Source organism: Salmo salar, chromosome ssa19 (genome assembly GCF_905237065.1).
Source record: "Salmo salar chromosome ssa19, Ssal_v3.1, whole genome shotgun sequence".
Taxonomy (NCBI): domain Eukaryota; kingdom Metazoa; phylum Chordata; class Actinopteri; order Salmoniformes; family Salmonidae; genus Salmo; species Salmo salar.
Genome location: NC_059460.1, coordinates 44,504,968 through 44,517,552, shown reverse-complemented (window position 1 = coordinate 44,517,552; position 12,585 = coordinate 44,504,968). Strand labels below are relative to the sequence as shown.

Genomic DNA, 12,585 nt, shown 5'->3' with positions numbered 1-12,585 from the left:
CTTCTGATGTTCTGTTCAGTTTGAGAGGGAGAGGGAGAGCGTGAAGAGGAGAAGGAGGACCGGAGGTAAGCTTGCTACTACTATAATTAATTTGAATAAAAACAATATATTTCGTCACCCGTAATGAAGTTATTTGTCAGAGTTATTGACCTCACAGTTAGCCACATTCAAGTAATTTATATAAGATACATTACTACGAAGCGGCATCAGCAGAGAAGGACTGTGCATGGGTGCTGAAAGTAGGCTAATTCGAGAAGGCCTAATTCATTTAAACTGTCTTCATTTTAATTTGACTTTAGGCTGCTAACAACAAGAGGGCTTTGTGTTGGAGTCTATTTCTTCCTATTCAAGAAATAAGAGGTAGGCCTACCTATTTGACAAACTAAATTATAGTCTATTATCCATAGATTTTGTCAGCCAATTCCTTCGGTCACCATGCACTCGAATTGAGGGGCCATGTGAGGCTATTGTTGCTAAAAGCATAGACCTACCCTTTGTTAGCATCAGATTTTTTTACTTATTAAATGGACTTGATTATATAAAGTGATCTATAACGACACTTTAGTCCGCAATGCTTTATGCTAGAAACAAACTACTAAATGCAGGGGAAAGACGTGACTCCAATGCATATGGGATATCTTAAGTTTGTCTCTGTGACAATCAGAGGCTGCGCTACAACTTTCTATAGCCAAGGAGACAAAACATGTACTTTTCTTGGGAAGTAGGATAATGTGTGATTCTGGCACCAGTGGCACCTTATTCAGGGAGGACAGGCTCATAGTAATGGCTGGAATGGAGTCAATGGAATGGTATCAAACACATCAAACATGTTTTCCAGGTGTTTGATACCATTCCATTCACTCCTTTCCAGACATTATTATGAGCCGTTCTCCCCTCACCAGCCTCCTGTGGTTGCTAGCAATTGACGTTTGACATTTCAGCAGGCTATTAAACAACATAATAACTCTAAATCAGTCATGTGCAAGCCAGGTATCCCAAGAAGGCATGAAAATGTATAATTTAGGCTATATTATTATTATTTCAAAGCTAGGCTATAGCCTGCAATTTGATAAATGAATTGTGAAGCATTTGTAACACACTACAGGCTGGCAGGAGCACTCAGCATTTCAACAACACATCAGTAACAATACTTCAACAACATGCCCATACATTTCACATTTAAGTGGTATAAAATTACATTTAAAAAACTATTACTTAGAATTAAATAATAATGAAATGAAAAATGCCTTATTAGGTTACACAGTGCCTTTGAATTCACTTTTAGAAACACGAGTTTGACCAGTATGTTTTGAGGATCATGTGGTGAGTTATGCATGCCTACAGTAGTTTGTTAATGTAGCCTAGCAGATGCTCTCATAGTCCCATATCCTAATCACAATCAACACAAAGCTATTTTGTGACAACAATATCATGGAATAAAATAGAATACATTTCAAAATGATCGTTTCCCAAATGAAGAAAGAATACCTGATGATATGCGCCTGCTGTGTTAAAAAAGCAAATCGCTTTTTCTCTAATCTATTGGCGATCAGATACTTCAGCCCTAACTGGCTCTGTTGCGCTCACATTTTACAGTTGAAAGACAGCTTTAGTATTGTTCCAAACAGACTGTCCTCTTTTTAGCAATAGCCTGTGTAGACATCAAAACGTTTCAGGTGCTGCTGCATGCGCTCATTCATTGTCATGCTCTGTTGTGGTACTAAAAAATATTCTGCTTGTCTCCATCATGTAACAGTAGAGCTGCATGAAATGCGTTTATAAAAGGCAAAACAATTCAAAGACCACAAATAAGATGATAGATTCACACAGTGGTCTGCGAACCCACAACCTTGACTACGTTGAAATGTAATGCTTACAAAATGATTTTTTCCCCAGGTATCCCTCCTTATAAATAATGTACAGTCCCTTAGCGATGGAGACAAGTCACTGTTGTGTTAATAACCCCGAATGTATGTGCGTAAAAGTGTTCCGCGCTCTGTCCTTGAAATGGGCGTTGTAAAATTTTACAATAAACTACACTGCTCAAAAAAATAAAGGGAACACTTAAACAACACAATGTAACTCCAAGTCAATTACACTTCTGTGAAATCAAACTGTCCACTTAGGAAGCAACACTGATTGACAATAAATTTCACATGCTGTTGTGCAAATGGAATAGACAACAGGTGGAAATTAAAGGCAATTAGCAAGACACCCCCAATAAAGGAGTGGTTCTGCAGGTGGGGACCACAGACCACTTCTCAGTTCCTATGCTTCCTGGCTGATGTTTTGGTCACTTTTGAATGCTGGCGGTGCTTTCACTGTAGTGGTAGCATGAGACGGAGTCTACAACCCACACAAGTGGCTCAGGTAGTGCAGCTCATCCAGGATGGCACATCAATGCGAGCTGTGGCAAGAAGGTTTGCTGTGTCTGTCAGCGTAGTGTCCAGGAGACAGGCCAGTACATCAGGAGACGTGGAGGAGGCCGTAGGAGGGCAACAACCCAGCAGCAGGACCACTACCTCCGCCTTTGTGCAAGGAGGAGCAGGAGGAGCACTGCCAGAGCCCTGCAAAATGACCTCCAGCAGGCCACAAATGTGCATGTGTCTGCTCAAACGGTCAGAAACAGACTCCATGAGGGTGGTATGAGGGCCCGACGTCCACAGGTGGGGGTTGTGCTTACAGCCCAACACCGTGCAGGACGTTTGGCATTTGCCAGAGAACACCAAGATTGGCAAATTCGCCACTGGCGCCCTGTGCTCTTCACAGATGAAAGCAGGTTCACACTGAGCACGTGACAGACGTGACAGAGTTTGGAGACGCCGTGGAGAACGTTCTGCTGCCTGCAACATCCTCCAGCATGACCGGTTTGGCGGTGGGTCAGTCATGGTGTGGGGTGGCATTACTTTGGGGGGCCGCACAGCCCTCCATGTGCTCCACAGAAGTAGCCTCACTGCCATTAGGTACCGAGATGAGATCCTCAGACCCGTTGTGAGACCATATGCTGGTACGGTTGGCCCTGGGTTCCTCCTAATGCAAGACAATGCTAGACCTCATGTGGCTGGAGTGTGTCAGCAGTTCCTGCAAGAGGAAGGCATTGATGCTATGGACTGGCCCGCCCATTCCCCAGACCTGAATCCAATTGAGCACATCTGGGACATCATGTCTCGCTCCATCCACCAACGCCACGTTGCACCACAGACTGTCCAGGAGTTGGTGGATGCTTTAGTCCAGGTCTGTGAGGAGATCCCTCAGGAGACCATCCGCCACCTCATCAGGAGCATGCCCAGGCGTTGTAGGGAGGTCATACAGGCACGTGGAGACCACACACACTACTGAGCCACATTTTGACTTGTTTTAAGGACATTACATCAAAGTTGGATCAGCCTGTTGTGTGGTTTTCCACTTTAATTTTGAGTGTGACTCCAAATCCAGACCTCCATGGGTTGATAAATTGGATTTCCATTGATTATTTTTGTGTGATTTTGTTGTCAGCACATTCAACTATGTAAAGAAAAAAGTATTTAATAAGATTATTTCTTTCATTCAGATCTAGGATGTGTTGTTTAAGTGTTCCCTTTATTTTTTGGAGCAGTATATAATGAATCTGTAGAAAGTGGCTGCTGCTGAAGGAGGATGGCTCATAATAATGGTTGGAATGGAGCAAATGGAATTTATGGTTTCCATGTGTTTGACGTATTTGATACCAATCCACTATTCCGCTCCAGCCATTACCATGAGCCGTCCTCCCCAATTAAGGTGTCACCAACCTCCAGTGGTAGAAAGTCGACACTCAATTAATCTTCGTTAAAGAGTTTACCTTGCCTGCTAAAAATCATGAATGAAATGCAGCTTCTTGTTTCCAAATGATATGTGATTTATTTTGTCACCTCTCATGGATGAACTCAGAATGAATGAAATACAGTGTAGGCTACTATATAGTGTACTATATATTGTATTATGTTTTTATATTTAATGCAAGACCCACGAGAGTGTGACTGGGGAAGAGTTCGATGACTGACGTCAGGAGAAGCCGAGAGGAGCAGAGGCAGCGCGCGCAGACCGATATCAACGTTAACACACAACCTGCACCGGTGCGCTTCACTAGCAAACTAAACTGCTGCGTCTTTTACAACTTCTCCACCATAAACACAACACTGTTACAACAACGGAACGACATCGGAGAGGCTCTACACAGCGCGATGAACCACAACAGTACTGTTAACCAGAACGTCAGTCTGCCAGCTCCAAACAGCGGCTCGGGGAGCATTGTGGATGAGCTGGTTATCACCTCCACTTTCGGGACCTTGTTGTCGGTCGTGTACATAGTCGGCGTGACGGGGAATGTGTACACTCTGGTAGTGATGTGTCATTCTATCCGCTTCGCCACCTCTATGTACATCTCAATCATTAATCTAGCGCTAGCGGACCTTCTGTATCTCTCCACCATCCCGTTCGTGGTGTGCACCTACTTCCTCAAGGATTGGTACTTCGGAGATGTGGGCTGCCGCATTCTCCTAAGCCTGGACCTGCTCACCATGCACGCCAGCATCTTTACCCTCACTGTGATGTGCACGGAGCGATACCTGGCCGTCACCAAGCCCCTGGACACGGTCTGGCGCTCCAAGAGCTACCGCAAAGCCCTGGCCTGGGGGGTCTGGGTTCTCTCCCTGGTCCTCACCTTACCCATGACGGTCATGGTCACGGAGACCACCAAGAGCGCGCCCGACGGAGCAGTGAAGAGGATGTGCGCGCCAACCTGGGCACCCCGGGCGTATAAGATCTATCTGACCGTTTTGTTTGGCACGAGCATCGTGGCGCCTGGGTTGATTATCGGCTATCTGTATACAAAGTTAGCCGGCACTTACTTAGAGTCCCAGAAGAACTCAGTCGTCAACAAAAGGAACATGCGCTCCCCGAAGCAGAAAGTCTTGGTAATGATTTTCACTATAGTTCTGGTGTTCTGGGCGTGTTTCCTTCCGTTCTGGATATGGCAATTGTTCCCGTTGTACCACAACAAACCGTTAAGCCTAGCCTCTAACACGCGCACCTGTATTAACTACCTTGTGGCCTGTCTCACCTACACCAACAGCTGCATTAACCCTTTCCTCTACACCCTCCTCACTAAGAACTACAGGGAGTACCTGAAGAACAGACACAAGAGCTTCTACCGCTACACCTCTTCGTTTAAGCAGCGTACTCCCAGCTTGTATTCCTGCGGGAAGTCGGCATCCTCCTCGAATCAGTTTGAGTTTAACTCCGAGACGCTGGTGATGGGGACTGTGAGGGGACAGTGAGCGTTACAAAGGGAGAGTGTTTTTTTTTTTAACGCAACAGGTAACCAGTCTATTATCGTCCCTTTTACGAACGAATATCAACCATTTTACGTACCTGTCAAGCGCACAAAAGTAATTTGCTAAGCTTTACATTGTGATATGGCTGGATATATTATGGTTGCTGTGTTATCCTAGAAAAAAAAAGGAATGTCAGCAACTCTAGTATGGTGATTTTATCAGACACAAAAAATACAACATTTTGATCCTAGTTGGATCTTTGTCAAGTCATACACCTTATACATAGCCGCGGGAAGTAGGGGTGCTACAGCACCCCTTGAAAAATCACAATAACAATATATATATTCATAAATAAATATTTATTTGGGGAAATAATTATTTTTTTCAGAAAAGTAGTGCACTGGGCCTTTAATAGTACTGTATGGACGATATAGTCGCCCGTGGAAAAAGAATTGCAGCCAAAAACAACTTCTGTTGTATTTTCCTTCCTTGCTTGCTTCCTTCCTTCCTCCCTTCCTTCCTTCATTCTCTCTTTCCTTCCTTCTTTCCTCCCCTCCATTTCTTTCTTTCTTTCTATCCCTCAAGTTAGATATGACTGGACAGTGGACAGGTCAATCAGGGCCCGTGTCAACTCAGGGCAGAGAGAGGACGTTTTACATCTTTTTGACTCTGAATCTCTTGTGCTATATTCTACCTGACTTCCTCCTGTTGTCTTTCAATGTGTAGTATCCGTGGCTCCAGTGAATGGCAGGTCGACTCTAATAAGTACTTTCATTGAATAGCACCACAGGAGGGAGGAAGACACACCGTGGAGGTGGAAGATACAGCTCAGTAGACTCAACAGATATGTGATGTGTAAAATATAGAGGTAACTGCCAAAATAAACACCAACATAGTGTTTTAATAAGGCATTGGGCCACCATGAGCCAGAACAGCTTCAATGTACATTGGCATAGATTCTACAAGTGTCTGGAACTCTATTGGAGGGATGAGACACCATACTTCCACAAGAAATGTGGTGTTTTGTTGATGGTGGTGGAAAACGCTGTCTCAGGTGCCGCTCCAGAATCTCCCATAAGTATTCAATTGGGTTGAGATCTGGTGACTGAGACAGCCATGACATATGATTTAAATCATGCTCATTAAACCATTCAGAGACCACTCGTGCTCTGTGGATGGGGGCATAGCTATTGGTAGCCAAAATAATGGCTTTCCCAGCATTTCTATACATGACCCTAAGCATGATGGGATGATAATTGCTTAATAAACTCAGGAACCACACCTGTGTAGAAGCACCTGCTTTCAATATTACTTTCTATCCCTCATTTACTCAAATATTCCATTCTGTTGGCAGTTACCTGTTGATCAGTAGACTGAGTCACACAGGAGTAAAAGCACTTCCTCTTTCTGCCCTGGATTGTTGCTGTCTGTCTGGCTGAGAAGAACGGGGGCAACTCAGTAGTGGAACATAGCTTCAAATTCAAACGTTCCATTCCCAGCTATGAGGCAAGCCTGCAGCCTGCTTCAATGCATTACAGCGTAAGTCACTGCTGGAGTACACCTCTCCTTCTCTCAATTTTGGCCATTTGAGTGATATAAAATAAAAAAAAGTGTACTATACCTGACAAGTATGTATGGTTTAGGTTTATGTTCCATTCATTGTGGGTTCTTCCTGTCAAGCAGCAAAAGGGCGCATTTACCCATGTATAGCAGATAGAAAAGCTAGAGACTTTGAAAGGTCACCTAAAAATGACGGTAAGTTATATGTACTTTTTTTCCTTCAGTGGGCCCCCATAGGTTCTTTTCTCTCACTCATATCATTAACATGGCATAAGTCTTGGCAAAATGTGTAGAATTGCAGGAGATTAAATTAAAAACAAAAAAAACGTACTCTCCGCCCTCAACAGGCCACTAAAATGTTTTGCCCTAAGCAAAAATGTTCTTAAGGCCCCAAAAGTCTAGGGCCGACCCTACCTTCTCTGATGAAGCAAGCTAAATGACACAAGTTTGCTTAGTTACATGTCGAATTGATATGCTACATAGCCTATCTGAAATAGCATGATGTTTACTGATCATAAAAAGCATGCACTTACTTGTTGTATAGCTCTGATATAGAGCTAAATGTGAGAAATTATTTTGCATGTAATAAATCGTAAATAAGTAATTCTGCTCCTTAAGAGGGGATCATATTACAACCAATAATAACCTCATGCGGGTTTTAGCCACGCTGGGATTCTCATTTTGCACCTTATTGGGACGTTTATTAAATAACAACCTATAGGCTTTCCTCCCCTCATCTCCTTCATTTGCACTAAGGTGAAGAAACTGTGTAGACCTTCCAGTCTTTATCCTCCGAGTGCAGAGTGGCTTCAGTAATACCTGACTGGTTACTGTCTACTGTCATGTGGTGCTGAAGATCGGAACATCGGAGGAAAAAATGGTATGACCGCTGGTCATGGTGCTGAAGGTCGGAACATCAGGGGGAAAAACGCTATGGCCGCTGGCCATGGTGCTGAAGGTCGAAACTTCGGATCTCTCGTATGACCGCTGGCCATGGTGCTGAAGGTCGGAACATCAGGCGGGAAAAATGGTATGACCGCTGGCCATGGTGCTGAAAGTCAGAACTTCAGATCTCCGGTATGACCGATGGCCATAGTGCTGAAAATCAGAACTTCAGCTCTCCGGTATGACCGATGGTCATGGTGCTGATGGTCAGAACTTTGGAACACCGGTACGACCGCTGGCCATGGTGCTGAAGGTCAGAACTTCAGCTCTCCGGTATGACCGATGGCCATGCTGCTGAAGGTCAGAATTTCGGATCTCCGGTATGACCACTGGCCATGGTGCTGAAGGTCGGAACTTCTGATCTCCGGTATGACTGCTGGCCATAGTGCTGAAATCTACATGTTTAGCTTGGTTTGTTTACCTCGGGCCTTCTACACGTCACCACAATTCTCCTTAATCCTGATCATATATCAGTGTTTCATTGATCATCAATGGATGATCATCCTATCAGGGTGTGCTCCAGAATTGATCTGACTGGATCAATATCTTTGTTCAATCCAATATTTATGAATTTTACATTTGAAACTATTCATCAGGACAGGAGCGTCTGTTCTGGTTGTGCTGTCCTCGTGGCAGCTACGATGGATAAATCATTCCTCATGCTTTATGTACAGCACGGAATCTCGTTCAGTCCAATCTGCTTCATCAGGAACCATATCAGTGTCACTTCACACCACCATCTGCCTTCACATCGCTACCTCCTCAAACTCACCCACAGGGACTTTTCTGCCACTGAAAACCTTAGCTGGGCCACCTTTACTGTCCAAACAGTAAATAAGAATAAAAAAACATACTTTTCTTTTTATGATACATTTTCGGGATGGGAAAACGCTTTCAGTGTAAATTTAAACGACCAAAATAAGATATAAAAGTATCTAGAAAATATAATGGACCTATATCTTTTCCAATAATATAATCTTTGAGAACTAACAGTCACCAAAATAGACAGTCAGGGAGAATTTAAAATGTCTAAAACCATGAAGAAATGGCTTAAAAATGCTTACATTTCTCTACACCGCCAAGATGGGGGCCTCTAAAATGTTTGTGTCCATGTGCTGACTGCAGCCATTGCCACGCCCCCTTCCACACACACACACCACCTAAGCCCCTTCTTGATAACCCCCCCCCCCCCCGAAATAAAAATACAATAAATGACATACACTTCCTTTCACACACCTGCATGCACACACAGGAACACTCTCTCTCTCTCTCTTTAAGTACCCACTCCCTCCTTATCTCTGGCTCTCATGCTCTCCCTGACACTTCAGAAGACTCTCTAATTTGCATATGTCCTCACCGCTGAGGGAAGTCACAGCTCATAACTTCTGACTCCCAGAATTATAACCTATCCTGATTTAATGCATACTAATCATATGGAAATGACACCATATGACATCTGAAGCAGTTGCATTAGAAAGCACCATATGTCAAGACCTGAAAATCCCCCCCCCCACTAATGGTCTAGTGGTCATTTACAGTGGCAGACACTCCTGATGTCCTTTCAATAAACATGGATTAGCTTGTCAGATCGCTGAGTCAGGCGGTCAGAGAGAGAGGCAGCAGTCACTGTGCCACTTTACCTCACAGTACCGCCTGGCACACGCTCATCAATAATAATGATCCAAATTAGTCACAGAGAATAATATACTAGGCCAACAGACACCACCGGAGCCTTGTTGAATGCTTCTCTGATGTCATACTCTCAGATTGCAAGGTGTATTTTCCCTATATACTACTTTTGATTAGGGCCAATAGAGGAATGGGGAAAAAAGTAGTGCAGTAGATAGGGTATAAGATGTTATTTGGAGTGGAGCAGAGCGGTTGCCTATCCCCCATCACCGTTTGTTATGGCGGCGCAGGGCGAATAGGAAATTATAACGCAATGCATCTGCTTCAATTGTAAACACTGGGCTGCGCTTTAGCCAATGAAGGCTTGTGTTACTCATAGCGCTCCAGAAAACGCTGGGTCCAGCCCGTTACATACTCGGAGCAGGAATGAGAGACAGTTGGAGGTTTTACAGTTGGAGGTTTCTTTTAATGACATTAAAGGGGAATGGAAACACTAGAATTTAGAACGGCAGGTTTATTTACTAAAGTGTTTCCATTCCCCTTTAAGGAAATGAAACTCGACTTACAGGGCATTCGGAAAGTGCTCAGACCCCTTGACTTTTTCCATGTTGTTACATTACAGTCTTATTCTAAAATGTATGAAATTGTTTTTTTTGCTCATCAATCTACACACAATACCCCATAATGACAAAGAAAAAACAGGTTTTTAGACAGTTTTGTTCATTTAAAAAAAAATAAACAGTAGTTTGTTGAAGAACATTTGGCAGTGATTACAGCCTTGAGTCTTGGGTATAACGCTACAAGCTTGGTTCCCCTGTATTTGTGGAGTTTCTCCCATTCTTCTCTGCAGATCTTCTCATGCTCTGTCAGGATGGATTGGTAGCGCCACTGCACAGCTATTTTCAGGTCTCTCCAGAGATGTTCGATTGGGTTCACGTTCGGGCTCTGGCTGGGCCACTCAAGGTCCTTCAGAGACCTGTCCCGAAGCCACTCCTGCATTATCTTGGCTGTGTGCGTAGGGTTGTTGTCCTAAAGAAAGGTGAACCTTCGCCCCAGTTTGAGGTCCAGAGCACTCTGGAGCAGGTTTTCAAGGATCTCTGTACTCCGTTCATCTTTCCCTCTATCCTGACTAGTCTCCCAGTCCCTGCTGCTGAAAAACATCCACCAAGCATGATGCTGCCACCACCATGCTTCACCGTATGGATGGTGCCAGGTTTCCTCCAGACGTGACTCTTGGCATTCAGGCCAAAGAGTTCAATCTTGGTTTCATCATGGTCTGAGAGTCCTTTAGGTGCCTTTTGGCAAACTCCAAGCGGGTTGTCATGTGCCTTTTACTGAGGAGTGGCTTCCGTCTGGCCACTCTACCATAAAGGCCTGATTGGTGGTGTTGAAGAGATGGTTGTCCTTCTGGAAGGTTCTCCCATCTCCACAAAGGAACTCTGAAGCTCTGTCAGAATGACCATCAGGTTCTTGGCCACCTCGGTGACCAAGGCCCTTCTCCCCCGATTTCTGTTTGGCCTGGTGGCCAGCTCTAGGAAGAGTCTTGGTGGTTCCAAACGTCTTCCATGTAAGAATGATGGAGGCCACTGTGTTCTTAGGGACCTTCAGTGCTGTATAATTGTTTTGGTATCCTTCCCCAGATCTGTGCCTTGACACAATCCTGTCTCAGAGCTCTACGGACAATTCCTTCAAACCTCATTGCTTGGTTTTTGCTCTAATATGCACGGTCAACTGTGGGACCTTATATAGACAGGTGTGTGCCTTTCCAAATCATATCCAATCAATTCAATTTACCACAGGTCGTCTCCAATCAAGTTGTAGAAACATCTTAATGCTCAATGTAAACAGGAAGCACCTGAGCTCAGTTTAGAGTCTCATAGCAAAGGGTCTGAATACTTATGTAAATAAGGTATTATTGTTTTTTTAATGAATTTGCAAACATTTCTATTAACACTGTTTGTCGCTATGTCATTATGGGGTATTGTGATGTCATTATGGGGTATTGTGATGTCATTATGGGGTATTGTGTGTAGATTGATGGGGGAAATCCATTTTAGAATAAGGCTGTAACGTAACAAAATGAGGGAAAGGTCAAGGGGTCTAAATACTTTCCGAATGCACTGTATGTATATCTTCCACTTTAGGGTCAAGTAACCACAAGAACGTTTTCATGGGACGTTTTTAACCACGGATGGAGCTAAATCTAAATTAAGTTGATATTTTATTATGGAAAAATGATGATCAAAAGAGATTCATGATGAAATCTTTTGAAAACACAGCAATGTGGACAGCTGCTCTAGCAGGGTGGTGATGGTGGCCTTCAATGTCCAATCTGAACAGTCAGAATTTAAAGTTTGTGTTTATTAAACCTTATATTATTTTGATTTTGATCAAAGTCCCTGTGTAGGGACACATTGAACTAACTCTTCAAACAAGAGTGCACTGAATGTAACTACTGAATCCCACAGGGTTCCTGTGTGACAACGTGGTAGATGTTTTTATCTCTATTGTGTCCTCAACTGGTTTTGTTACCCGAAAGATCAATTCAACAGACTTAAACAAAACACATCCCCTTGTGTGAACCACAATTGTTATGCACAGCACTTCACCGCCTCATGTCTAACTCTATACTTTCCACGGTTTCTTTAACATGTTTTTCCATCCTGTTGTTTCTTTCTTCCGCTCTCTCCTAATTTCACAGTCCTCCATCCTCCCTCCCACTCCTCTCATCCATCTCTCCTCAGAGAGGATAGCTGGCTCTAACAGGACCCATATGAAGTGCCTGAGGAGATGGGTTACACGCCTACTATCATGCACTAATGAAAAGTACACTTTTATCACCTAAACAGAGCTTAAGGGAGAGATTTGTAGTTTCTAACTTCTCACTAAGACACTAACTTCAAACTTTCATGATGTGTATAACAAATACTGAAACGTGCAGTTCTTTTCAATCATCACTGTATTGATGTTTTCAACATGGCTTCCTGACAAGACAACAAACTGGATTATTAATATGCATCTGTTGTCCAAGACAGACAGACAGACTGCTCTGATTGAGGATGAAATAAACTGACAGATGGGGGGCTGACTGAGGATTTAAGGATCAAGTTAAGACATAATGGGATTTCAACCGTGCCAACAAAGCTTACTGGTCCTG

The 12,585-nt window shown here is 43.6% G+C and overlaps 1 protein-coding gene across 1 annotated transcript; it reads left to right on the top strand.

The window, feature by feature from the left end:
• Positions 1 to 4,075: 4,075 nt before the first annotated feature.
• LOC106578885 (urotensin-2 receptor-like) lies at positions 4,076 to 5,327 on the top strand. Its single transcript, XM_014158120.2, has one exon. It carries the CDS (start codon positions 4,203 to 4,205, stop codon positions 5,295 to 5,297), a length of 1,095 nt encoding a protein of 364 aa, XP_014013595.1. The 5' UTR covers positions 4,076 to 4,202; the 3' UTR covers positions 5,298 to 5,327.
• Positions 5,328 to 12,585: the final 7,258 nt, after the last annotated feature.

Coding starts and splice junctions, on each gene's coding strand:
- LOC106578885 (XM_014158120.2), top strand. CDS start 4,203: ATGAACCACAACAGTACTGTTAACCAGAACGTCAGTCTGCCAGCTCCA.